The 26,061-nt window shown below is 62.5% G+C and overlaps 1 protein-coding gene across 2 annotated transcripts; it reads right to left on the bottom strand.

Annotated features, from left to right (window-relative positions):
* Nucleotides 1-19: 19 nt before the first annotated feature.
* On the bottom strand, nucleotides 20-10,864 carry FURIN (furin, paired basic amino acid cleaving enzyme). 2 transcript variants are annotated; one of them, XM_055142717.1, is made up of 16 exons: nucleotides 10,690-10,864; nucleotides 7,059-7,395; nucleotides 6,713-6,811; nucleotides 6,518-6,613; nucleotides 6,238-6,366; nucleotides 6,078-6,154; nucleotides 5,902-5,990; nucleotides 5,238-5,410; nucleotides 3,716-3,928; nucleotides 3,436-3,536; nucleotides 3,232-3,335; nucleotides 3,028-3,145; nucleotides 2,753-2,932; nucleotides 2,417-2,541; nucleotides 2,232-2,342; nucleotides 20-2,112 (listed from the first exon to the last, which is right to left on the bottom strand). In XM_055142717.1, exons 2-16 carry the CDS (start codon nucleotides 7,233-7,235, stop codon nucleotides 1,523-1,525), a joined length of 2,382 nt encoding a protein of 793 aa, XP_054998692.1. In that variant the 5' UTR covers nucleotides 7,236-7,395; nucleotides 10,690-10,864; the 3' UTR covers nucleotides 20-1,522. The 2 variants fall into 2 exon arrangements, with proteins under 2 accessions (XP_054998692.1, XP_054998693.1); XM_055142718.1 differs by lacking the exon at nucleotides 10,690-10,864 and adding an exon at nucleotides 10,185-10,323.
* Nucleotides 10,865-26,061: the final 15,197 nt, after the last annotated feature.

Raw genomic sequence — 26,061 nt, forward strand, 5'->3', positions numbered from 1 at the left:
CAGCACACGGGCGCCCAGGTCTGGTTTGCATAGTCTGCACGTTTAATCACTTTAAAACCTCTAACATTATCTCATGTCCATTAAATAGAACCAACAATGCTGGGCCTGTTTAAATTACAAGAAGGGGGAAAAAAAACACTGTGCACCAACCCAGTATCTTACAAAACCTGCCGGGCTGGCCACGGGGCGGGGGTGGGAGGGCAGGGGTACCCCTGGGCAGGTGGCTGGGTACCCGGAAGGGAAGGAGAAAGAATAGGGGTTCCCGGACAGATGGGGGGGCCTGATTGTCCTCATGGGAGGGGTGCAGAAGGCACGTCAGAAGAGAGGGGCTTGGGGGGGACGACAGGTCAGGGCTTTCTCCACCAGGGCACAGTGTTGGAGGGGGCTCGGGCCACTCCTGCCCACCCCTGGCACTTGGAGAACCCACAAGCCCTTGGCACAACAAGCCCCGGCTGAAGCGCGGGCGACCGCCTGCCCCTCCCGGCGCTCCCCCTTTCCTGGGGCCTGCCTGCCCCTCCCAGAAGTGGGGCTCGACTCCTCTCACTCCTCAGCAACATGCTACAGCCCCCCGCACACACACCTCACGGCCAGGGCAGCTGGGGGGACAGCAGCATGGACTCTGGGCTTGGGGAGGTGGGTGGTCCCGCTGCTACCCCCTTAAAAAATACAAAACGAAACACACACCCCCCCCAAGAAAAATTAGCATCTAAAGTGAAATCGTCACAAAGTGAAAATATATCCTCAAACGGCCCCTGAGATCCCCACAGGGGAAAGCAGCATCGGGCGGGAGGCGAGAGGCTGGCTGGGCCGTGTCCCCCTCCCCACCTCCCACCCAGGGGCTCCGGGACTGTGAGTGCCTACAGCCCAGGCAGCCCCGGGCTCAGAAAACAGGGACCCGGGCCCGCGGGGGCAGGGTGTGGCTGTGCCCCCCACCCCCTGCCAGCCCCGCTTTGCTCGGTGGGCAGCTGTGAAGGTGGGCGAAGGGGCGTGCGCACACACACAAACGCACGCCCCAGAGCACCGGTGCTTGGCCTTGGTCCCTTCTTGGCTCACCGCTGACGCCCCAGGGAGGTGGGTGGGGTGGGGAGGGGCGGGGCAGGGGGCAGGGTGGGGTGCCAAAGCCCTTGGAGAGGGGCCAGCCCCCCTGCTGCCTGGAGGGGACCATTATTGCTGTAGGGGGCGGGGGAGGAGCGAGGGAGCTGCAGCCGGGTGGGCGTCAGGAAGAGAAGGGCTGCCCCCTTCCACTCCTCAGGGAATGCAGGGGGGCGCTGGGAGAGTCGCACTCTGGTCTCACCCCTGTGCACCTCCACACATTGAGATGCAGGAGCAGGGAGGCCCCTGGGGGCCCCACTTTAGGCGTGGGGGGCCCCCCAGGGCTGGTGTAGGTGGCGGGGTGGAGGGGCGCAGTCACAGCCCCTCCTGCCTCCCTGCTGGGGTGCAAACCCAGAGTCCCAAGATAGAAAAAATACTTTGGTGAATGCCAGGGCGGCCGAGGCAGGGGCGGGCCGGGGCGGCTGAGACGTCAGAGCGCACTCTGGTCTTTGATGAAGGCGGTCCTCTCGCCCCGGCCCTCGTCCTCCTCCGAGTCCGACGGGCACTCCTCCTGCCAGGCCTCAGGGGGCAGCCCCTTGTAGGAGATGAGGCCGCGGTCCATGGTGTACACCTTCACCCCCCGGAAGCTGAAGCCGGAGCGCAGCTGCAGGACCAGGAAGACAGTGACGAAGACCAGCACGATGAAGGCGCAGCTGAGGCCGGCCACCACCTCGGGCAGGTGTGAGGGCAGCAGCCCGGCGCGCAGGTCCGGCTCGGCCTCGGCCTTGGCGGGCGGCCCTGGCGGCTGCTGCGGCGGGGAAGCCCGGCTGCTCTGGCTCTGCCGCGAGCACGTCTGTTCCACGGGGTCCAGGGAGGCATGGCTGGGGCAGCTGAGGCAGTCCGTGGGGGCCGGCCCCCGGCAGGTGGCACACGAGACGTGGCAGGGGGCGCAGACGCTGGCCCGGATGGTCTCCACGTCGTTCTCGGTGCTGTAGTGCGTGGTCAGGAGCTGGGGGGCGAAGCCGGCGGGACAGCGCTGCACGCAGCTCTTCTGGTGCAGGGAGAAGCCCTCCTCGCACACTGCAGCAGGGGAGGGGCAGGAGGAGGCTCAGTGGGCGGCCGGGAGGCGCCTCACCCACCCCTGGGCGCAGGGACGGCATTGCCAGACCCCCCCACAGCCCCCGAGACCCCACACTGACCCACGCAGGCCTGGCCGGACGTGAGGGTCTTGCAGCCGATGCTCTCAGGAGGTGTGGGCGACCCCTCGCTGGCAGTGCCATACAGCACCAGCGTGAACTTGGTCAGTGTCCCTGGGGGAGGCGAGAGTGAGAGGCGCGTCCCCAGGACCTCCCCGCTCCCGGCAGCCCGGCAGCGCCCTCCCTACCGTAGTTGCTGGCCTCGCTGGTGTTTTCTATCTCGAGGACCCACTCGCCAGCAGGGTCCTCGTCCCAGGAGTGGGTGGTCATGAAGGCCCAGTCGTTAAAACCGTCAGCCGAGTAGTCGTGCGGCCTGTGGGGTGCGGGGAGGGGGTGTCCGGCTGCGTGAGGCCCCCGCAGCCCTGCGGCACCCCCCATCCCACCCCCGGCCAGGAACGCCCGTGGCCTGATTCCCCGCGTGAGGAAGGCACTGCCTGCCGGCCAGGAGCCTCCCACGGGAAAGAGCAGCCCCCCAGAGGCCGACCGAGCCCCCCCCAGAGAGGGGCGGGGAGGGAGGGAGGCACCTGGCAGCCAGCAGGGTAGAGCGAGTGCCCATGGGGCTGACCAGGTGGATGGCCAGGTCCCCGCGCCGGTTGTAGGACAGGGTGAGCCGCGCCTGCGCGTGCTCCAGCCGGCTGACGTGGCTGGGCTCCCCCAGGCAGGCGCTCACCGACTTCCGCACCTCCAGCCGCTTCCCGATGTCCCTGAGGAGGAGGGGCACCACAACATCCGGCACCTGACCCACCCCTGCTGCCCCCCTCCTGCACCTCCCACCCAGCCAGGGCCCGGCCCTCCTCACCTGGGCTCTGTGAGGATGTCGATGACACACTTCCGCTGAGGGGCCACCGTCGTCCAGTTCTGGGCCAGGGCCACCATGGCGCCAGCGTCCAGCAGCCCATAGCCGTAGGAATGGCTCACTGCGGGGAGGGGCCGCAGGCAGGTCAGCGGGCAGGAGGGACCCCCACGCACCCCTGTCCCGGCCCAACCCACGGGCCGCCCTCACCTTTCCGGCCCACACCGTTGGTGGCCCAGTCGTTGGCGTTGAGGTGTGCTGGCTTCGAGGTCTGGACCACCAGGTGTTGCATGTCCCGCCAGGTGAGGTTCTTACTGCCAAGGACCGGGGGGAGAGGGGGGAGGCCGAGGACTCAGTGCCCATGAGATGCTGGACACTAGGACGGCCCCTCTGCACTCCCCTCCCCCCACTCACTTGGCCTCCAGGGTGAGGGCGATGATGCCCGCTGCTAAAGGGGCAGAGGCCGAGGTGCCCGTGTGGGACTCGGTGCACTTCTGCCGCAGGTCAGTGGTCACCTGCAGGAAGACACAGTATCAGGCCCGTGGTGGATTACGGGGACTGGCGGGGGCCCCCAGCCTGTATCCCCTCCCCACCCGTGGCGCTGTGGAGACGTTAGCGCCCTGTGCAGCCGGGCCCCAGGAGCCTGCGCTTAGGGCTGGAGACCCCAGTGCCCGCTTCGCGGGGGCTCACTCACGATCTGCTTCTCGTTCTGGTTGCCGCTGCTGTAGGTGGTGGCCAGGGTGGAGGAGCAGGCCTCGCTGTACCAGGGCACGTTGCCCAGCTGCGTGGCGCTGCTGATGGACAGGGTGTAGATGCTGTTGGTGTAGCCGTCACAGTTGCAGCTGTCGTGCTCCCGGCCCCCATTGCCCGAGGCCCAGACGAAGATGGAGCCCAGCCCGCCGCGGCCCTGTGGACAGAGGCGGCACAGCTCAGAGGCGAGCAGGACTTCCAGGGCCCGAGGGACTCGACGGGGCCAGGAAGGTCAGAGCCGGGTCCCCTGCAAGGCTTCGGGGTGCCCCGGCTCCAGCTTCCTGCTAGACCAGGCGTGTGCGCTCAGAACACAGACGCGGTCTGGCACCGAGCCCCTCCGAGCAGAGTTAGTTGTCGGGGCTCAGCTAGGGCCTCCCCACGCTGAGCCATGGGCTGCCCCTATTTCAGTTCCTCTAGTCCCTTCGTCATGTACTGACTTCCCCCTGTAAGAGTTTAATAAACAAGCTTTACTTGGTGTTGCTTTTTGGGCCAAACCTGGCGGTGCTCGGGCCTTCCCCCTGGCTCTGTACTCGGGGATCACTCCTGGCAGGGGCCAGGGGGGGGGACCCTACGGGGTGCGGTGTATTGAACCCGGGCCTGCCTGTGCAAGGCAAGCACACTGCCCTCTGTACAATCTCCCCAGCTCCAACATGCTTTTTTTTTTTTTTTTTTTGCTTTTTGGGTCACACCTGGTGATGCACAGGGGTTACTCCTGGCTCTGCACTCAGGAATTACTCCTGGCGGTGCTCAGGGGACCATATGGGATGCTGGGATTTGAACCCGGGTCGGCCGTGTGCAAGGCAAACGCCCTACGCGCTGTGCTATCACTCCAGCCCCCGAACGTGCTCTTTTGCCAAATTAAAACATTTTGTTTTGGGGCCACATCTGGCTTACTCCGGGTTTTGTGCTCAGGGATCACACCTGAGAGATCATATGGGATGCCAGGGATCAAAACTAATCAGCAGCGTGCAAGACAAGTGCCCCATCCACTGGGAAGGAAGGTAGAAAGGGGGGAAAGTTGGGGTATATGGAAATGCCATGGATGGTGGTGGAAGGTCTTTGGCACTTTTGTGATGGTGGCAGTAAAGAAAGTTTAGACCTCAGGGGACCAGAGCAACAGGACTCGGGGGAGGGCGTTTGCCTTGCAGGCGGCAAACCCGAGTTCCATCCCTGGCATCCCATATGGTCCTCTGAGCAACGCCAGGAGTAACTCCTGAGTGCAAAGCCCACCCCTTGGGGGAGGGAGAATCTGACACCAGAAGTGTAAACGTGGCTAGTACTGTAAACCACGTTACCTCTAACGTAATAACTTTTTACTATGACCTTTGGACTTTCACATCATAAATGTGCGTCATGCAGGACAGATAAACATGGTTTCTTGCAACAAAAAAAACAAAAGATGAAGCAGGAGCTGAAAGGAGCCAGCACCCAGCAAGCCCCCAGATGCAGGCCTGGAACCCCCTCACCTGGCTGACCCCCCGGAAGAAGGCCTCCTCGGCCAGGCGGGCAGGCCCGTCCACTGTCTTGCCGTCGTCCTCGGGGCCCCAGCTGGCACTGTAGATGTGGATGTGGTTGGGGTTCAGGCCCAGCGAGCGGGCCTCCACCGCGTCCGTCACTTCACCGTCCAGCATGCGCACCCCTGGCCACGGAGGGGGGCAGGGAGAGGGAGCTGCGTGGGTCCCGCTGCCGGGGGCACCCCTGGAGTAGTCCCGTCCCGGACCCCCAAGAAAAGCAGGAGATGGTCGGGGGACAACGACCGGGCCCCTGACTGCCTAGCCTGACCTGCCTCGCAAAGACAAAAGCCAGAGAGGGAGAGAGGCACGGGACACACAGGGACACATGGGGTCGCGGCATGGGGCGGGGGGGGGGGGGGGGGGGGGGGCTCAGGGAGAGCCCCTGCTGCACACACTCAGATGTCCAGCACGCTGAGGCTCGCCAGAGGGCAGCAGTCAGGGCGCAGGGTCCCTCCCCACAGCAGAGGCTCCTAGGGCGTGGTCCCTGGCTGGCCCCAAATGAAAGGATGCATTGGGGAAAGGCTGGGGGGCGGGGGTGGGGACGACTTGGGTCTGGGCAGAAAGCAGGAGGAGAGACCATCCCCCACCCATCCCTCACACAGGCGGCCACACCCACCTCCGATGCGGGCATTGTAGGCCACGCCGACACCGCAGACCCCGTTGTTGGCGACAGCAGCCACCTCCCCAGCACAGCGGGTACCGTGCCTGGAGAGGAAGGATCGGTGGGAGGGGGTGGGGGGGCGCACCCCCTCCTCGGACCTCCTGCCCAGCTGCCATGGGCCTTGTTCCTACCTGTTGTCATTCATCTGCGTGTACCGAGGCTGGGGGTCGGGGTCCTGGTCGTTGACGTCGAAGCTGGCCTCGGGGTCCTGGGAAGGGTGTGGCTGGCGTCAGAAACAGCCCCTGCCCGGGAGGTCAGAGCCCCCCTGCGCTCACCCGCCGCTGTCCTCACATAATTGCCTGCTAGGTCCGGGTGGTTCTTCTCGATGCCGTCGTCCAGGATGGAGACCACGATGCCGTGGCCCGTGAAGCCTTGGGCCCAGGCCTCCTTCACGTTCAGGTCCCGCTGGGTGATGCCGGACTGCGGAAACACCCACGGTGACGCCCGGGAACCCCTTCACTGCCCAAAACCTCCTGAGACGCTACCACTGGGAACTCGGGCTCCCCGTGGCCCGGACAGCACCAGGGGCGGGCCCCTGAGGAGGGGGGAAAGCGCACCGGGGGCCACGTACCAGGTACCACTGCTGGGGAAACTTGGGGTCCGTGGGCTCCCGGTACACGTCCCGTTTGGGTCGCCGCTTCGCCACCTGCTGCTCCAGCCACTGGACCTGGGAGGGGGTGTGGTGATGAGTGTGGGGGCCGCTGTGGGGGTGGACTGGGAGGAGGGGGAGCAGGGGCAGCAGGCTGGGAGGGGGAGGGACGCTCACTTGGGGCTCCCGGAGTAGCCGGCTGTGCCGCAGGCGGTGGGGCGACAGGGACCGCTTTGTCACGGCTCGGTGCCAGAAGTGGTAATAGTCGCCGAAGATCTGTGAGAGAGCAGGGACACGGAGCTGGGCTTCCATCTGCCAGTCCCCGGGGAGGCGGGGGACGGGGGTGGACACCAGGCTGCGAGGAGGCTCTCTACTTCGGGGGGGGGGGGGGCCGAGGGGGCTCCCAGCCGCTGGGATAGGCTGGTCCTCCGAGCAACCTCAGCTGCCACGGCCCCCCATCACCTCTGACCCCCCAGCCCCCAGAATATGTGCACTGGCCAGCCGCCTGGCCCAGGACACCCACCTGGCCCAGGTTGAGGAAGCCATGCTTACGGGCCACTCTCTCAGCCACGGCCGGGCCCCCTGTAATGTGCACGGCCCACGTGTTGGTGAAGACCTTCTGGCCGCGGGCATCGGCCACGAGCAGGACCAAGGCACCTGCCGCTGCTGCCACCCAGAGCACCCAGGGCCTCAGCTCCATGGAGGGGCAGGTGGCCGGGCCCCCAGCCCCTGTTTCCTGGGCCTGGTCACAGGGCCTCGGCTCCCGGATGCCTGCTCTCTGCCTGTGGCCCAGGGCTGGCGGGGGGGGGCATGGGGCCGGGTCAGGCAGGGCTGGCACAGGAGGATGAGGGCTGCCGGCTCTGAGGGGACAAAAGATGAAGGGGAGGGGTCAGTCCCTCCCCAGGCGTGGGTGGAAGCTGCCCCCTACCCATGGCTCAGTCCTGGTTGTCAGGGCACCGGGCAGACAGGCAGACGGACACTGCCCCACACACGGCTCCCAGCCCCCCTCCACCGGTGAACAGCAGAGCGGGAGGAAGAGAACCAAGACCTGCGTCACTCGGAAATGACAACCGAAGACACGCTCACCTCCCCCCCGCCCCCCCCGGGACGTGGAAAGAGGTGCCATGGGGCAGGGCGCGCTCAGGAGCCCCCGCTGCTCCCCGCGCTGGGCTGAAAGGGGCGTTTCCAGAGGCGTCGTCACGTCCCGCCACCACACAGGGACAGCGTGTCCACTCGCGGACAGCGAGACCCCTCCAGAGGGTGCGCTCTGCGAGGAGGGGTTGTTCTCTTTGTGGGTGATTCCCCACCCACCCAGGTTTGCCGCGCAGAGGGACGGGCCCGGGGCTTTCTGCACAGCTCACTGGCGTTTGCTGGACCAGCAAAGCCCACCCAGCCACAGGGTGTGACCCGCCAAGAGCCGAGGCCTGCGCAGGGCAGAGGGCAGGTGGGGCCGCAGGACGAGGATGTGCAGGGGCGAGGCCGCAGCGCCTGTCCTCCCTCGGGCCCAGCCGGAGGCTGTCAGCAGAGGCAGGGGCCCGTCTCTGACTTCACAGTTTCCCGGGGAACGCTGGGGCCCTGCCCGGCCTGGGCCTGGACACCCCAGCAGCCCCCTTGCTCCCTCCACGCCCACCAGCCTTGCGTAACCTGAGCCAGGGCTGCCCGCGGCCTGCCAAGCCAGGAGCCCCAAGGTGAGGCAGAATCAATATCCCAGTGGTGTTTTTCCTCCTTCGGCAAACAGACAGCAGGACCTCTCTGCGGGGGCCACATAACTGTTCCCACACGCCCCCCCCCCCCGCCCCGGGAGAGCCAGAAGCCAAGCCCCAGTGCAGGAGAGGCAGGGGAGGCCCCCTCAAGGTCTGGATGCTCCCACACCCTAAGGCCCAGTCCCAGAGGAGCACTCTCTGCAGGAAGGCACAACCCAGCCCCCGGCTCCCCCAGGCCCTGAGCGGCTGGGCAGAAGGGCACGAAAGAGGCACCTTCGCAGCGGGCCCGGGAGACTCCTGACCACGGTATAGTCCCACCCCACGGGCCGGGGGACTCGCACACAATTCCTGGCGTATTTTCGGTTTACACCAAAATAACCCCGACAGCTGACAGCAGGAGGCCCAGCGGCACAGAGTGCCTCAGTGCCTTGGGGGCAGAGTCCAGAGGCCTCCAGCGGGGCCTGGAGTCACAGCTCCAGGAAGCCTGGAGAGGCCAAGTTCCAGAAAGCTGGGCACGCAGATGCCGAGGTCCCCAGGGCCCTGAGCAGGGGATGTGGGCACTGGGGTCCCTGTCCCCTCCCTGCCGCAGAAGAGCTGCCTCTTGGGTCCCAGGTGTCAGTAGTGACACCCCCTGATGACAGGGCTGCCCGGGACGGAGGGTCCATCTTGAGTTAATGATCTGCATGCAGCACTGCCCCAAACCTGGCCCAAGCCCCCAATCCTCGGGAGGGTCTTCCCGGAGCTCAGAAACCCCCAGGTGGCCTAGCCCGGGGATTCAGAGGGAAGGAGGGTGGGAGGGAGAGGAGCCCCTTCCTCCAAGAGCAGGAAGGAGAACAATGAACGAGGCGGCTGGCACTCACCACCCTCAGCAGCACCCCGACTCCTGCTTGGGCACCAATGGGTCCAACCTGGGGCTTGGGCCCCTGTCCCGTCTCTGACGCTGGGGTCAGAGAGCGGCTGCTCTGTCCAGCTCACAGAGCCGGCAAAGTCCCAGGAACCTCCCACAGGCTGGCAGGAGCGGGTGGGCCCGCAGGGCTGCCCAGGAAACCCGATCCCTCTGCTTCCAGCAGACACAAGCCAGGTCCAGTTACAGGCACTTCAAGGCCCCCCACTTGCTGTGTGACCTTAGACAAGTCACTTCCTCTCTTTGGGCCAGACCGGAGCTTTCCAAACTTTCTGTTTTCCCTCTAAAGCCACAGTATCCTCATCTGCAAATCAACTCCTCAGTGGAAGCCCAACACAGGAAACTGTAAAACGGGAGGCCGGGTACAGTTCGGCCACCCTCCTGGGCTGTGCCCATCCTGGCCAGCACCTGCCCGGCCCTCCCCGGGCCATGTCCCCGCCACTCGCCCGCCCGGGCCCGGAAAGATCCCGCACCCTGGGGGAGACGCACACGCGGGAGAGGGGGTCGGCGGGGCGCGGGGTCTGCCCTGGCCCGCGGCGGCTGTCAGACCCGTCCGGCCGCCCGCGCGCGCGGCCACCCCGCGGGGGCAGCAGGGGTCCCGGCCGGGCGGACGACCTCGAGCCCGCGCCGGGGGCTGCGCACCTGAGCCCAGGTGAGCGCGGCGCGGGCATCCACGCGCCCCGGGGGCCGGCGCGGCGGCTCTCCCCTCCCCCGCGGGGCGCCGCGCGGCCGCCGCCGGCGGGACCCCGGGGTCCGGCGGGGAGGGAAGCCCCGCAGCCCCGCACGCGGCCGGATCTCGGCGCCCCGGCCCCCGCCCGAGGTCGGCGGGCACGGCGGAAAAGTACCGGCGCGCTCAGGTGGTCTGCGGGCGCCCCCGCCGCCGGCCCCCGCGCGCCCCCGCGCGCCCGCCCGCCGCCGCCGCCGCGCTCCCCCGCGCCGGCCGGGCCCCGGGGCCCCGGGCCGGGCAGCCCCGCGCCGCCGCCCGCCGCCCGCCGGGCCCGGCCCCGCGCGCCGCCTCCCGGGCCCGGCGCCGGCCGCTTACCCTGGGGAGCCCGGGCGGGGAAACTTTTCCGGCGGCGCCGGCGGCTCGGGCGCCTGGGCCGCGCTCAGCCCGCGGCGGGGCCCTGCGCTCGGCGCTCCCCGCGCCCGGCGGCCGCGTCACCGCGCGGAGGCGGCCTCGGCCCGGCCGGCGGCGGGCAGGGCTCGGCCTGGCTCGGCGGGGCGCGGGCGGCGGGCGCGGGCGGCGGGCGGGGGCAGCGGCCGGGCCGCGGCGGGCGGCGCGGCTTGTTTACTCGGGCCGCTGTCAGCGGCTGCGGCGGCCGCGGCTCCTCCTCCTCCTCCGCGCGCCCCTCCCCCGCGCCGCGCCGCCTCCCCGCCCGCCCCGCGGCCTGCGCGGCCTCCGGCGCCCGGCGGCCCAGGTAGGCGGGCCGGGGCCGCGCGCGGGCGGGCGGCGGGGAGGGCCGGGGCGCCGCCGGAGCCCCCCGGGGACGGGCCCGGGCCGCCCGGCCCTTCCCTCCCCGGCCCTCCCCCCCGAGAGCCCCGCGGACCTCCGTGGGCAGGGCGCGTGGGCAGGGCGCGGGGCCGCGGAGTCGGCGGGCGGCCCCGGACAGGTGGAGGCGCGGACGCGGCCCGCAGCCTTTTCACGGGGTGGGGGCGGGGGCCTGCTGTGGCCACACCCGGCCCCGCTCTGGGCTACTCCCAGCTCGGTGCTCCCGCCGCCGCGCGGTGCTGGGACTGAGCCCGGGCCTCTGGCACGCTCGCCCTGTGCTCCAGCCCCTTAAGTTCTCTCCAGCCCCGCACCTTTTTTTTTTTTTGGTGGGGGGGAGGGGTCACACCCTGCTGTGTTCAGGGATCCCTGCTGGAGGTGCTTGGGGGGAGAGGGGAGAGACTAAACCCAGGTGGGCCGCATGCGAGCGAAGCGCCTTCACCCCTTCACCCCGGGGCTGAGCCCGCACAGCCCGTACTTATTTTGCTAACTAAAAGAAAGACCGACGGAGGAGACCCAAGAGGCCGTCGCCCATGTGCGATCCTCGCTGGCTAGGTGTGTGGGGTACACCTGGGGGTCTGTGTGGGGCGGGGGATCTGGTAGGGTCTGCCCGGGCAAGGCATGTACCCTGCCCCCTGTACTGGGTCCTGGCCCCCCACTTTTGATTTTCCTTTTCGTTCTTGTGACACACAGGCAATAGTCAGGGGTTACCCTTACTGTACCCGGGGCGGCTCCCCGCAGTGCTGAGGGACCATATGGGGTGCTGGGAGTCAAAGGCAAGGACCCACTCCTATACTACGCTCAGGCCCCTTGTTTTCCTTTTTTTGGATAAATAAATAAATAAACACCCGCCAGGCACCAGGCCAGTTACTTCACATTATCTCCTTATGTACATTATTTAATCCACATAATCCTTCCAGACTGACACAATTAATCCCATTTTATAGATAAGAAAACTGAGGCACACCATATTAAATAAGATTTTTTTTTTCTTTTGGGTCACACTCGACAATGCACAGGAGTTACTCTTGGCTCTGCACTCAGGAATTAGTCCTGGCGGTGTTCGGGGGACCATATGGGATACTGGGATTCGAACCCGGGTCGGCCGCGTGCAAGGCAAACGCCCTACCCGCTGTGCTATCGCTCCAGCCCCCATATTAAATAACTTGTCCAGCTTTTACCCCTCTGGAGAAGTCCACATTCTCTCTGGAACAATCTCTCTCTGTCTCTCCTCTCCCGGTTTCTCTCTCTCCTTCCCTCTTTTTTTTTTTCTTTTTGGGTCACACCCGGCAATGCACAGGGGTACAGGGGTTACTCCTGGCTCTGCACTCAGGAATTACTCCTGGCGGTGTTCGGGGGACCATATGGGATGCTGGGATCGAACCCGGGTCGGCCGCGTGCAAGGCAAACGCCCTACCCGCTGTGCTATCACTCCTGCCCCTCCTTCCCTCTCTTAACATGTTTCTAAATTCCTTTCAATAAGACTTTTTTTTGAGGCTGGAGCAATAGTACTGGGGAGAAGGGTTGCCTTGTACCTGGGTTTGACCCCAGAGATCCCTGGCATCAGCCCTAGCACCACCAGGAGTGATCCCTGTGTGCAGACAGGAGTAACCCCTGAGCACTGTCAGGTGTGGAACCAAGAAGAAAAAAAAAAAGATTTTGCTTCACGGAAAACAAAAATGGGCTTGGAGATCTAGTCCAGAGCTCGCCTTGCACTCGGCCGCCTCAATCCCTGGCACCCGTGTGGTCCCCTGAGCCTGCCAGGAGCAATCCCTGAGCACAGAGCCAGGAGTAAGCCCTGAGCACTGCTGGGTATGACCCCAAAATAATATAAAATTAAAAACAAAAAAATCCAACCAGTAGTACTAATTTGCCCGGAGCTGCAGCATGGGCAGGCCGTGGGGCCAAGACAGCTGCTCACGCCGACCGCGGCTCTTGGCCCTTCCTGCTCCTGCCCTAGAAAACGGCTGTGCCACTTGGCGGAGGCCACGGCGGCTGGAGCCGAGCGAGAAAAGGGAGAAGTGTGGCCAGGAGCCTCTCCAAGGTCACAGCGCATCTCTGCCGGGGTTTCTCGCTCCCGTGCCACAGCCTGGTGGCCCAGAAGGCCCGGGAGAAGCAGCAAGGCCAGCTTCCTGTCAGCCGCTGGGCGCCGAGCTCTTTCCAGGCATTCAGTCCTCGGGCCAGGTGAGGTGGGCGCAGTGCTTTTCCCCCCTGGAGGCCGCTTCTGCCCCACTATCTGCCTTTGCCCCGAGGCCCAGGGAGGTTGAGTAACATCCCTGAGGGAGCCGTGGATTAAGTGAGGTCAGCAGATCCCACCTTAGTCAAGTTACTGCTTTCTCCGGCTCAGCTTACCCCTCCCTGACATGGCCGTAAAGCCACTTGCCACGCCAGGGTTTGCGCAGACTCCCGGGGGCCGCCCCGGGGGAGCCCCTAGCAAGGCGAAGCTCAGCCAGCCAGCCGCAAGAACAATACTCTGCCGGGCACTGCCACCAGGAGGAGGCCGGAAGTGAGTCACGGCCTTCCTCAGTCTGAGCAAGAGAACCCCTCAGAGGGGAAGTGGGGACAGGGCTGGCCCCACCTAGCTCAGGAGTCCCTCGCCCTTCCCCCGGGTCTCTGGCCTGAAAGAAAGGTCAGGCCGGCTGCCTGGAAAGGCCCCCCCCGCCTGGAGGCTGGCCCCAGGGGCGCCACAGTGGGTCCCCCTCGGACCCCCTCCTCCCGGCCCGCCTTGGGAAGCAGAAGCCTTTACAGGGCACAGCTGCATCCCCAGGGGCGGAGGGTGGGAGACAGCGCCCATCCCAGCATCCTCTGTCTCCATTCTGCCCCGTCGGTCCCTCTTGCTTCAGGTGCTCCACTCACTGCATCCTGATTGGCCTCCACTCCCTGGAGCCCCCCGGGACCCCCGTGGTTAGGGGCATTCCTTCCCGGGCCCCAAGGGGTTCGTTCCACCTGTCCCTGGAGCCGTTCGTTCCTCAGCCTGACACAGCTGTTAATGGCACCTCGGGGCTCCACCTGCAGGCTCTGCACTTGGATGGGGGGGCTCCCCGGAGCAGTCACCAACCCCCCTCCCCGCTGACCCCACACACAGACCCCGCAGGTCTCCTCTCCCCAAACCTCTGCCGAGCTGGCTCAGGCACCTCAGACAAAGCCTCTGGTGCAGCAGCCACACCTGGTTTCAATCAACATGTCACCGGCACCACGCACACAGGCGCGGCAGGCTCTGTTCCGAGGAGGCTCCTGCAAGCCGAGGCCTCCGTCTTTCTTTACCTGCCTCTTGGGGAAGTCTGGGCTAAGGTCTGCCGTCAAGCCGTGGAGCCCCTGAGCGTGCCCGTACTCCCCCACGCTCCGCCAGTCCCAGCGCAGGGCAGGGCCCGCCGGTTCTGGCCCGGCCACTGGGAAGGTCCTTATATGACAGGCAGGCCGGGGCCTGTGGGCGGGGGGAGGAGCTGCAGGAGATGTGCTGTGACATATCTGGTCACGCTGGGACAGCATCCCGGAGGTGCCAGCCCTTCTCATGTGCCCAGCTGGGGGGCAGGTGGGCACTGTGATTTCCCTGCTGGCTCTGTGAGTGCGCGCCCAGCTGCAGGGGGCCGGCTCCGAGTCCTGGCTTACCTCCCAGCGGGCGCCTCGGAGGCGTTCTGGGTGCTGTCCGGTCCGTCTGGCAGCAGTGCTCTCGGCACCTACCGGACGTCAGACCGATGCCTCCGGCCAAGCCCTGGGCTGGTTCTCAGGAAGCGGCTACGTCTCTGGGGCGGCCGGTCCTGCCCTTGTGGCTCCAGCAGCCTCCGCATTTCCATCCCCTGCGTTCAGAAAAGCAGTCAGTGACCTCACCCAGAACGGGGGTTCTCAGCCTCTGGGGAGGGGACTGTCTCCAGGGTGCACTTCGGCAGGTCAGCAGCGGCCCCGGTTTCCAAACACCACCCCCATGGGTAGAGATCCACCCCCAACATGGGGACAACCTGAAATGTCCCAGGTACTGGTGAGTTTGCTCCAGAGTGAGGAAGGGAGCCCAGCCCCGGAGTATGCCAGGAACTCTGCACCGGGAACAAGCAGCTGGCACTGGGCGGGGGCTCCCGGACCGCCTAGCGCCTGGCCCTGAGGCCAGCCATGGGGCCTTGAAGCGCCCAGGGCAAACAGCCTCTGTGTCCCCAGGACATAAGTGGCTCTCCTTTGCCTTCAGGATAAGGTGGTAGGCGGCAAGGAAAAGGACCGTCCTGCTAGCTGCTATTTCCAGGGGAGGACAGGGGAATGGCGGGTGTGGCTTGGGGGTGGCCCTGGGAGAGGAGAGTTCTAGAGAAGGGGCGGGGCGGGGAGGCAGCTCCAGGCTCACTGTCTCCACTGTAGGGACAGTTCGGAGGACACGCACAGTGTCCGAGCAGATGAGGTCGGACACAGCTTGTGTGCGTCAGACTCGGACTAGGCACTTTCAGAAGTGGTTGTGACCGGTGGCGGGGCGCGCCTGAAGGGCCTGGTCCAGAAGGTGGCTGGCGCAGGGTAGGGTAGCGGCTTCTCCAGGTGAATGGGGAAGGGCGTCCAGGGCACCGCAGTGCTTCAAAGACAGAAGTAAGGGGGTTGGGGAGTGAGTGATAGTACAGTGGGGAGGCCGCTTACCCTACATGTGGCCAACCTGGGTTCGATCCCCAGCACCCCATATGGTTCCCCTGAGCACCGCCAAAAGTGATCCCTGAGCACAGAGCCAGGAGACACCCCTGAGCATCGCTGGGTGTGACCCAGAACAGAACAAAGACAGGAGCAGGGACACCTGGGGAGGTGTGCTAGCCAGTTCTGCCCGGTGCAGTTGTGTGTGGGGCGGGGGAAGGAGGCCAGCGCTGAGCCCGAAGGAGCCACTCCGCACTGCTGGGTGTGACCAAAACCAAAACCAACCAAACATAAAAGAATCTGGAGGAAAGGTGGGCTGGGCCACGGCTTAGCTGGAAGGAAGGAAAGGGGGAAGGCCGAGAGGGCTGCCCGTCCGGGACCTGGAAAGGTGCTCAGAGAGCAGCGTGTACGGGACAGTGTCGCCAGGGGTTGGGGAAAACAGAATAACAAATACAGTGCCAGCTGCCAGGGAAGGAACGGATGATTCTGGAAATTACAGGCTCCTGCACTCACTGTAATCCCTAAGACAAACAGTGCTTGAGAAAAGTCAGTCACTCCCCGTGGAGGGCAGGCAGGCTCCTCTCTCCGCAGTCGCAGTCGGGGACCTTCCCAGGGGCTGGGGCCCCGCACAGGCCAAGGCTCTGGTGGCAGTGAGGGGCCAGTGATACAGCTGGAGTCTTAACCAGCTGCGGACACGTGGCGCCTCCGTCCCCGCCCCCCAGGGTGGGGTGGGAGTCCTGAGTGAGGCAGGCAGGGTGCGGAGAGGGTGGCTAGGGCTGGGTCAAGTGAGATAGCCAAGTGCAGACACTTAACCCCTTACCCTGGGAGCAGCTCTGCCAGCTCCTCCAGGCTCTCCTTGGGCAGGGGTGGGGCGAGACCCTCACATTATTGGAAAGAAACAGGAAGGAAGGAAATGAGGCAGTCCTGGCCCGGGGATGGCCAAGGAAGGCCTCCAGGAGGAGGTGACATCTAAGTGAGGCGCCCCCAGAGACAAAGGAGAGAAGGAGGAGCAGGTGGAGGTAGAGGATCAGGATGCAGGTGGGGGGCAGACACCCCAGTTTGTGGGGGAATGGCATGGCCGAGAGTGAGGCGAGATGGCCACATGACCAGGTCCGCAGAGCACAGGGCAGTTTGGAGCTTCTGAGGACTCTCAGTGAAAGGGAAAGAGGGTATGGGGGTACAGCACAGGAGGCATCACTGGGGACCCTCTGCGTTCAGCTGAATTGTGGGTACAGGTTGGGGGCTCCTGAGCACACCTGCGGGGGAGGGACAGAGGTGCCACGTGTCCACAGGTTGAGAACTGGCCTGGGTCCTCCGGCCTTGGAGCTGACCTCTCACCTCTGAGGTGGTTGTGCACTTGCACCACGTGACGCAGAGCACAGAGGTGCCTCTGGACTGATGGACCAGGGCCCGCTTCCCTACTGAGTGGGCAGTGTTCTGGGGGACACCAGCAGTCAGGCCCCCCGGGAAGAGACGGGGAACCGGTGCTCCAGCTGGCCGCGTCACTCAGCATCTTCCTCCCCAGAGTCCCGATGAGGCCCTTTTTGGGCACTCCGGCATGATGGTCCCCTAGGAGGCTGCGGCCAGCTGGGGCCTGAGCTGAGCCTGGGCCTGCCCTGGACATGTCAGTGACCCCTGCATGCCCTGCCAGGGTGATTTTGCGAGGCATTGTTCCATACAGAAATTATTCCATTAGGGAAACGTTCCTCCTCATGCTCTCCATGCAGCCGTCAGTGCAAAATGATTCACAGGTTGGAGCGCAGAGAGAAACACACCTGGAATCTTGTTCCACCTCTGCCTCCTAAATGGGCCCCTTCCACACCTGACACCAGGTTTAGTTTTGTTTTTTTTTTCCACTTTTTGAGTCACACCCGGTGATGCACAGGGGTTACTCCTTGCAGTGCTCAGGGGACCATAAGGCATGCTGGGAATCAAACCCAGGTTGACCACATGCAAGGCAAACTCCCTACCTGCTATGCTCTTGCTCCAGCCCCTGACACCAGGTTTTTAATGCCAGCGGAATCAGCCTTCTAATGCTGCTTTCTGGTGGGGAAAAGATAGATATCCATATGTGCACACTTTCCTCTCCCTCTTTTTAGATTTCCTCCCCCACCCTTGTTTTTGGGCTTTGGGGCCATACCCGGCAGTGCTTAGGGGTCAGTCCGAGCAAACATTAACCCATGTGGAGCCAGGAACCACACTGGGGGCTCAGGAGGCTGAGTGAGGGCCCTGCCCTTGAAGCCAGTGCCCTGGCCCTATAGTCCCTTGCTGAATCAAAAGGTGGCATATTATACATCATTTTCACTTCACAATACATCCTGGAGAAAATTTATACAAAAATATAAACAGAACCATGAAACCTGAAACGCTTCCAAGTGACAACATCCATGTAGCGGGAAGGATGGAGTTGTTTGGCTGAAATCAGATTGCCTTTGGCAGATACAGGGGCTGACCAGCGAGGCCGAGATCCTCTGGGGTTGGCCGTGCTGGCTGGGCCACCCTGTGTGGGGGACTGACTCAGCCCTCACGACTTCTGTCTCTGAGGATCACCCTGGCACTTCTGTTTGCAGAGATGGGGTGTTACATCATTTGGCCTTCTCTTGGCTTCAACGCATCATTTACACATTAAATCCGCCTCTGTTCTTTTCTTGTTAGCCAGCAGCAATTAAAAGGGATTGCCTGATGCCAACACAATCATAGACACAAATGCAAACGCGGGCAGTGAAACCCTATGTCAACAGGCCGATTGTAAGGTGGACAGGCCGTCAGTTGGGATGATGACCATCTCGCTGCTGGCTGACGCTGCTGGAGCACTAGCTCCGTGGGAAGGGTTTACAGGCAGGGGGCACAGGGACCCTCTGAACTGCCCAGATGAAGCGAGCACTGTCCATAACACCCGGTCTTGCATAACTTGCTCAAGGTCACATGGACAGGAAGTGGAACAGTCAGGATCTGAAGCCATTCAGGCCAGGCTGGTCCTTGGGACCCCCGTTAGCCCTGGTGGCTGGCCAGAGACCAGGCTCTGCTGCTCTTTGCTGTCAGCTCCAGGCCACAGTGCTGCTCCCCTGGGTGGAGGTAGCGGGGGAGAGTGGAGGGGAAGGGAGGGGTCAGGTCCTGTCGGGACCTCTTTCTCCCAGAGCCCTGGAGAAAGTTCACCAGGTCTGACCTCCTGGTTCCCAATATCAAAGCAAATAAACACACTCACGGGCGCCAAAAATACCATTTAGGAGATAATGATCTATGTCCGTGACTGGAATAATGACATTGTGGCGAAGGCCTGAGGGTTCTGGGTACTCCGGCAGAGCCCCTGGACGGGCTGTCCCAGCCGGGCTGCGAGCAAGTGCAGACGCAGGGACGCAGGCCACAGGGTCCTGTCTCCTCAGGCACGCTGCAGGCCTTTGGATCACCTCCCGGGCTTCTCACCACCCGGGCCCGTCCAGGAAAGAGACGGAGCCGGAAGCCTGGCCCACGCTTAGTCACCGAGTCCGGGTCGTGCCTGAGCTTCATTTGCCTCTTGGGCAACGGGCATGTCAGTCGCTAGAGGTGGAGACGTGACCCAGTCAAGCCCCCCAGGGCTGCTGGGCGGGGGTCCGGCCTCAAACACAGGGCACCCAGGCACACAGGTGTGCAGGGCCCCAGAGCCTACTGGGAATCTCCAGGGCACCACCCCCTGCCCTGCTGCCCTCAGAGGCCGACACTGCTCCCCACTAGATCATCAGTCCCTCTGCTCACTTGGTCCATGCCGCCTGTCACAGGAGTGAGACTCCCTCCAGTCTCTTGGTTGCAGGCGCCCAGACCCATCAGGCCCATCAGGCCCAACTCCTGTTAGCAACTCACTGGGACTGGGTTTGGGCGACTTTTCATCTGAATCTTGGCTGCACTTTTTTTTTTTCCTTTTTGGTCACACCCGGCGATGCACAGGGGTTACTCCTGGCTCTGCACTCAGGAATTACCCCCGGCAGTGCTCAGGCGACCGTATGGGATGCTGGGAATTGAACCCGGATCGGCTGCATGCAAGGCAAATGCCCTACCCACTGTGCTATCGCTCCAACCCCAATGCTGCACTTTTTTATTTTTATTTTTTTTTGCTTTTTAGGTCAGACCTGGCGATGCACAGGGGTCACTCCTGGCTCTGCACTCAGGAATTATCCCTGGCGGTGCTCAGGGGACCATATGGGATGCTGGGAATCGAACCCGGGTCGGCTGCGTGCAAGGCAAATGCCCTACCCGCTGTGCTATCACTCCAGCCCCGCCCCCCTTTTTTTTAAATGCACTTTTTCAAAAAATTAAATTGTTTGTTTGGGGGCCACACCTGGTGGTGTTCAGGGCTTACTCCTGGCTCTGTGCTCGGGGATCAGTCCTGGCAGGATCAGGGAACTCTGTGAAGTGCTGGGGCTTGAACCTCAGTGGGCCACATGCAAGGCGAGTGCCCTCCCCGCTGTATTATCACTCCTGCCCCTGAGGTCGGTGCTTCTACTAGATTCCAACCCTTTCCTATCAAACAACAACGAAAAAATTATTTAGTTTTGCATTTTGGGCCACATCTGGCTTTGCTCAGGGATAATTCCTAGCTCTGCACTCAGGAATTACACCTGGTGGTACAAGGGGGACTATAAGGGGTGCCAGGAATCGAATCTGGGTCAGCTGTGTGCCCTCCCCACTGTACTACTGCTCTGGCCCCAGAAAGATTTTTTTTTTGTCTGTGTGGTTCCCCCACCCCAAATCTTTTTGACTTGTCCCATTCACCTCTACCTCTCCCTGTTCTTTGGGGTCAGCACACCCACCTCCTCTTTTTCTCCAGTAGCACTAACCTCAGTGCCTTTGCACTGGCTGGTCCCACACAGACCACATCTGTGAGCCCATAGGCCTGCACTTACTGAGATCTTTGAGTACTTGCTTGAACACCTTCTTCATTGCATGCAAACACAGGGCTTCCCCGTTCCTTCCTTGCCTCCTCTTCCTCCCCAGCACCTATCTTGACTCCTCTCATTGGCTGGTTTGTACTTGTCTTCCCGCTAGGATACCAGCTGTGTGTGGGGTGGGCTGTTTGCGCTCCGCTGTATCCCCAGTGGCCATAACAGCCGTGGCTCATGGGGATTTGCAAGTGAGTGATTTCATTGTAGAAAACTCAGATTTACAAAAAACGAAAGAAGCAGGGCCGGAGAGGTAGGACAGAGTACTGCCAGGAGTAATTACTGAGTGCAGGGCCAGGAGTGACTCCTGAGCACTGCAGCGTGGCCACCCCAAACCAACAAATGACAACAATAACAAAACCCAAAAGAATCAAAGAAGCAATAAAAGATGTCTAAAGCCTTTAGCCTCTCTCAGAGTTCTCATTTCTGGGGGCACCGAAGTGGGAGCAGAGGGGTCATCTGGGGTGGGACTGTGAAAGAGGTGAGATGGGAGGGGTGGCCTTCTGCTCAGGAAAATTCTGGAATCCTGATAATTCCCATCCATCTCTGCCCCCACCCCCTCACCCATTCCGTGCGGTTCAGGCCCACTGGTCAGCAGGGGCCTCTCTGATGGCCTTTGGCATCGGCTAGGGAGCCCTACACCCAGCTGCCCGGGGAAAAGGGCGGAGTGGCATTGTAGGCAAACAAGATTGCGTCCCATCAGGGAGGCCAGTGGCAGGTTCCTCGGGGCTGGGTGAACCGTGACAAAGGTGCCGGGAAGCCGGGCTGGCCAGCGGCTGGCTGCACCACCCGGGACATGTCCCTGTCCACCTGCTTTGCATCCTTCCACCACCAGGCTCAGGTTTCTGCTCTCCGGCGCTCCTGCCACAGAAAGCATGACTCGACTTGCAGACCGGGCCCTGCGGGCGCCCGAGGGTGTGAGTTTGGGTGCTGGGGGTGGAGGGCTGATCAGAAGCAGGGGCTGCTGTGGGGAAGCTGGCGTCCAGGCGTGTTCTCCTCACACATCAAGGGCAGCCATGAGCCCGCAGACGAACCTCTCGTGAGGCCCTGAACCCAGGGGCTGCTTATCTGGGACAGGAAGTGGCCGGGAGGAGCACGAAAAGGCAAAACCCCCTCTCGAGAGCTGTGTAATGTTTCCAGGGACTCGGTCTTGCAGAAATGGGGTTAGTGGGGCACCTCACCTAAGGGGAGCATTCGGGGAACTCCCTGCAGGGTCACACAAGACAGGACACTCGGGGGCTCGCAGCCACGGCTAACACGCACCACCACTTCGACCACATGGCAGACATTACTAATCCACCACTCACCTCACCCTCACTGCTGTGGAATCCTGCTCCCCACGCAGGCCAGAACACCGGGGCTCAGCCAGTGCCACTGGCACCTGCAAGGAAACAGAAGTCTCCTGGGGCTGGGAGGGCGGGAGGTGGGGGTGAGTGTGCTGGGGGGGGGGGGGCTGCCTGTGAGGTGGGGCGAGTAAAATGAGCCTTTGCGGGCTGGAACGGCAGGTCGTGAGGCTCAGCCCCGCTGTCTGATCCCCAGCGCCAGCTGGTTGGCCCAAGGACTGTGCCGAGAGTAGCTCCTGAGCACTGCCAAGTGTCACGGCCAGACCTAAAAATCACTTGAAACAGAATCAAAATCGTCTCCTGCATTTTGCCCTGGGGGAGTCCCAGGGGCAGGATTTTCAGATGAGGGACTGAGGCTCAGGGAGGCAGAGGCCTGGCCAAGTGTCATCTGTCAGGGTAGAGGGATGGGGCCTTCCCGCTCCTAGACCACCAGTGGGAGACAGCCCGGGGGTGTTCCCCACACCTAGACCTCTCCGAAGAATCCCACCTGTCAGTGAGTGCAGGGCGAGGTTTCACAGTGCCTGGGCTGACCTTCTGGACCCCCGTCTTTGCAAGAGAAGCTGGTCATGGGCCCAATGTAGGGATGGAGCCCAGCTCACACGCACTAGGGCCGAGGCGGGCCTGCAGGGACTGGAGCCGGATTCGACTGGCTCCCATGGCACCTTGTGGTGAGAATGATCAGAACACCCTGGTGAGAATGATCAGAACAGAGCCAGCAGTGGCGTGGAAGCCGGAGGCCTAGCCAGTACTGGGCAGGGGCGGCTTCAGAGTTGCTCTCTTCGGGGTGGCGACCGGGGTGGCAACCTTCTGCCGTTGGGGACCCATCCTCACTCCCACTGTCACGTCAGCGCTGGCAGCAGGGTGCCTTTTGGTCTCGCTGCACGGAGGAGCCCAGTTTGGGCGCACTCGAGCCTGCCCATCTCGGGCCTGGAGGCCACAGTGCTCAGCCCCACTAACCTTTCCCCACTTCCTTTCACCTGCCCTGCTGTGCTGCCTGCTGCGTCTGCTGCTGACTCAGGGTCCCTCTGGGGACCGGTGGCGGGAAGTGGCATGATCCCACAGGGTGTGGGTCCCTCGTGGGCTACGCATAGCGGCAGGAAACTCTGAGCCAAAGTGGAGCTCATGAGTGTCCACCGGGCAGTCCTGGGCCAGTCTTCTGCAGTCTCCTGCCTCCTGATCGGACAGCTCTGCGCAGGGGTCACCTTCTATAGACACTGACCACCTAACCCTTCCCTACGCATTTCCTGGCAGCGCTGCCATTCAGGCCTTGGCCAGGCCTCACGCACGGCCCCGGCCAGCTGGCCACGGCTGGTGTAATGATGCTCTTTGGTATCTGCAGGGAGGGGTGATGTCAAAAGCAGGGGGCTTCAAAGCTGCTGAGCAGCACCAGCCACCACACACTCTGGGCTGTCACTGTGCTAAAGTCCCTAAAGCTAGTTACTGGTATTCCTGACTACTAGAGGTGGGGAAACTGAGGCCCGTGTGTCACCCAAGCACCCCTCCCTGGTGAGGAGTGGCAGCAGCATTCACATCCCGACAGGCTGGGTGCCGAGGCCACTCCCTGGCTGCTGAGCTGGGCCCAGTTATGGGGGCCCGAGTGTGTCTTGATCCCTCTGGGATGGAATTCCTCCCACTGGTTCTCAAGGTGTCCATGGTAGGGGTGGGAAAGCTCCTTTGTGGGTTTATGGGGCTTGGCTCACCCCATGTACAGGTGACAACTGGGACCCCCGAGGTGAAGGACTGGGCACATCGGTGGCCAGGGGACATCCAGGCTGCGCCCACAATTGCCCCCACTCACTGGCTTCTGTCACGAAGGTGGGGCTGAGAGGTGGCCTGACTCCTCGCCCTACTGCTGACCCCCCGGCTCCTGCTCAAGGCCTAGCTTTGACTAGTATTTCCAGCCTCCCCGATGCCTTGTGGAATTCCTGCCCCTCAACAATCCTGCACCCCACAGGCACAAGAGAAGCCGAAGGCCTCTAGAGTCAGCTCGGGAAGCTGCCGGGGCCCAGGATTCTGGCAAGGTCACGAGGAGGCTCAAACCAACATCCAGCGCAGACTCATGCCGCTGGTCGAACCCCGATGCCAGTCACCCCAGGGGAGCGACGTCGCCTTTAGGATGCCAGCTGAGAGCCAGCCGGACGTTGTGGCCCCCGACACTGGCTCTGCTCTGAGCCCCATGCGGACTCGGAGCACAGGCTCTGTGGGCGAGAATGCGAGCCGGGAGGCCGGGCGGTGGGAGCACTGTGCAGGACACTGGGTGAGTGACGTGGTCACCGCGCCTTCCTCCACTTTCTTCCTGGAAAATTTTATCCAGGAGCAGCCAGCCTCGTCTCAGCCTAGGCTTGGGCCCCTTCAGGGTGCTCGCTCCCCTCTCGCAGCTCTCCTGGCCTTTCGAGTTGCTCTGGGGTCACACCCCACCAGCCAAGGGCCGACTCCTGGCTCTGAGCTCAGGAATCGCTCCTGGCAGTGCTCCAGGCACCTTATGGGAGGCCGGGGATCCAACCCGGGTGGCACACGTGAAGCAAGCGTCCTCCCGCTGCTGTGCTGTGGTTCTGGCGTTCGTTGGTTCTCTTGGTTTCGACGTTGATCACTTCCCTTTAGCTTTTTTTTTCTTTGTTTTTTTTTGGGTCACACCTGGTGATGCACAGGGTTACTCCTGGCTCATGCACTCAGGAATTACCCCTGGCGGTGCTCAGGGGACCATATGGGATGCTGGGAATTGAACCCGGGTCGGCTGCGTGCAAGGCAAACGCCCTCCCCGCTGTGCTATTGCTCCAGCCCCTCCTTCAGCTTGTTTTAAAGGCCACCAAAGCTCAGGCAGAGCATGAGTGAGTGTGCCCGGCCCTGGGGTTCCTCCACCTGTGGCTCAGGGGTTGCCTCCTAACAACTGGCAGCAGCAGCTTCTCTGCGATTTCATTTCGTGGCCACAGCCAGCACCCTCTGGGGTTAGCGCTGGCGCAGTGCGTGGGGGTTGCCCCCAGCAGTGCTGGAGACCTTGGGGTGCTGGGAATGAAGCCCAGTCTCCTGCACGCAAAGCTCCGGCCCTCCCGGCTGCGTCCCCGGCCCTTCCTCCAGCTTCTTCTCATTCCAACTTTCTGCTAATCTGATGGTGGAGTCAGTGCCGTTGGAACTGTGTCTCGGGTCCCAGCAGGGTCGGTTTCCTTCCTCACATGATCACGGCTCACCTTGGAGGCGCATCACGCCGGAGTCTTCTGCCGGGAGCCTGGGCTTTCTTTTAATGAGCGGCCGTCCTGTACATGTTGTTTTTATGGGCTGTTCCTGTCTCTCCCGGACTTGGACACAGATTTTCTCTGTCCCGGACCCCACCCCCACCCCGTGCTCGGAAGGCATGTGGGCCTCACCCAGCTGTGCTGGGGGCAGGGCTCAGGGGCGACCAGAAACCAGCTCAGAGCGGCTTGAATGCAAGTCCCTTGAGTCAAATTCATGGCTTATCTTTCCTCTATTTTTTAAAAATAATAATAATAATAAAAAAATCCTTCCCATGTTCTTTCAAAAATCTTGGTTATTTTCCTTAACTGAAGTTGGTCGTGGGGGCGGGGGCGACTCCCAGTGATGCTCAGAACGGGTCAAGGAGACATGTGGCCTGCCGGAGCCACCTCCCTGCCCGACTCAGGGCTCAAAGATTAATGTTATGAGGCTCTTTTTTTTTTGGTTTGTTTTTAAGCCACTCCTGGCAGTTCAGGGCTTACTCCTGGTTCTGTGTTCAGGGATCACTCCTGCGGGCTCGTGGGACCATGTGGGTGCCAGGGATGGAGCTCCGGTCAGATACATGTGAGGCAAGCACCCGTCCCCTTTGTACTGCCGCTCCAGCTCCAGTCATTTTTTTTTCCTTAACGATCGGTGCTTTCTATTTTATTTTTGTCTTCTTTATTGTTAAAATGTGTGTTTTGTTTCTGGGTCGGTCATACGTCACTGTGTTCAGGGTTTCCTCCTAGCTTGTGCTCAGGGATCGCTCCTGGCAGGAATAAGGGGACCCTGTGTGGTACCTGGAATTGAGCCCCAGTCCACCGCATGCAAGACAAGTAAGTAGCCTTTTCTGCTGTGCTGTGTCTGACCCTGTTCAAAAATAAATATTTTTTGGGGGGTCCTCTTTGTACTGCAAATATTTTGCACCATCAGGAGCATTGAAGAGACACTCGGAGCCAGCAGCTCCGTCCTGTTTCTTGGTCCAGGCTGTGTGCCAGCACGAGCTTACTCTGTGAAATTCCACACTCATGACTGCTCCCTGTTCCTTATACACAGGTCGATGCAACCAAGTTTGTTTGGAAAAGCAACCATTCCTTGCTCTGAGGTCAGGAGGATTTTTCTCCCAGATTTTCTCCTGAAGCGTTAAAACATTATTATTCCTATGTGAGTCTCTGATCCACCTGGAGCTGTGTGTGCGTGTTAGCTGGGGATCTAATTTTACTTTTTCCATATGGATCACCACTTGTCCCGAACCATTTTATTTTATTTTATTTTTTTGCTTTTTTTAGGGGGGGAGGGGTCACACCCGGTAATGCACAGGGGTTACTCCTGGCTCTGCCCTCAGGAATTACTCCCGGCGGTGCTGGGGGAGGA

Source organism: Sorex araneus, chromosome 6 (assembly GCF_027595985.1).
Source record: "Sorex araneus isolate mSorAra2 chromosome 6, mSorAra2.pri, whole genome shotgun sequence".
In the NCBI taxonomy this organism is placed as follows: domain Eukaryota; kingdom Metazoa; phylum Chordata; class Mammalia; order Eulipotyphla; family Soricidae; genus Sorex; species Sorex araneus.

What these genes read in the sequence shown, in the direction of transcription:
- FURIN (XM_055142717.1), bottom strand. Translation starts at nt 7,235, where the DNA reads ATGGAGCTGAGGCCCTGGGTGCTCTGGGTGGCAGCAGCGGCAGGTGCC. An exon ending in GCCCTCACCCTGGAGGCCAA is followed by an intron (nt 3,336 to 3,435) that starts GTGAGTGGGGGG and finishes GGTCCTTGGCAG; the next exon opens with TAAGAACCTCACCTGGCGGG. An exon ending in GTCCGGCCAGGCCTGCGTGG is followed by an intron (nt 2,113 to 2,231) that starts GTCAGTGTGGGG and finishes CCCCTGCTGCAG; the next exon opens with TGTGCGAGGAGGGCTTCTCC.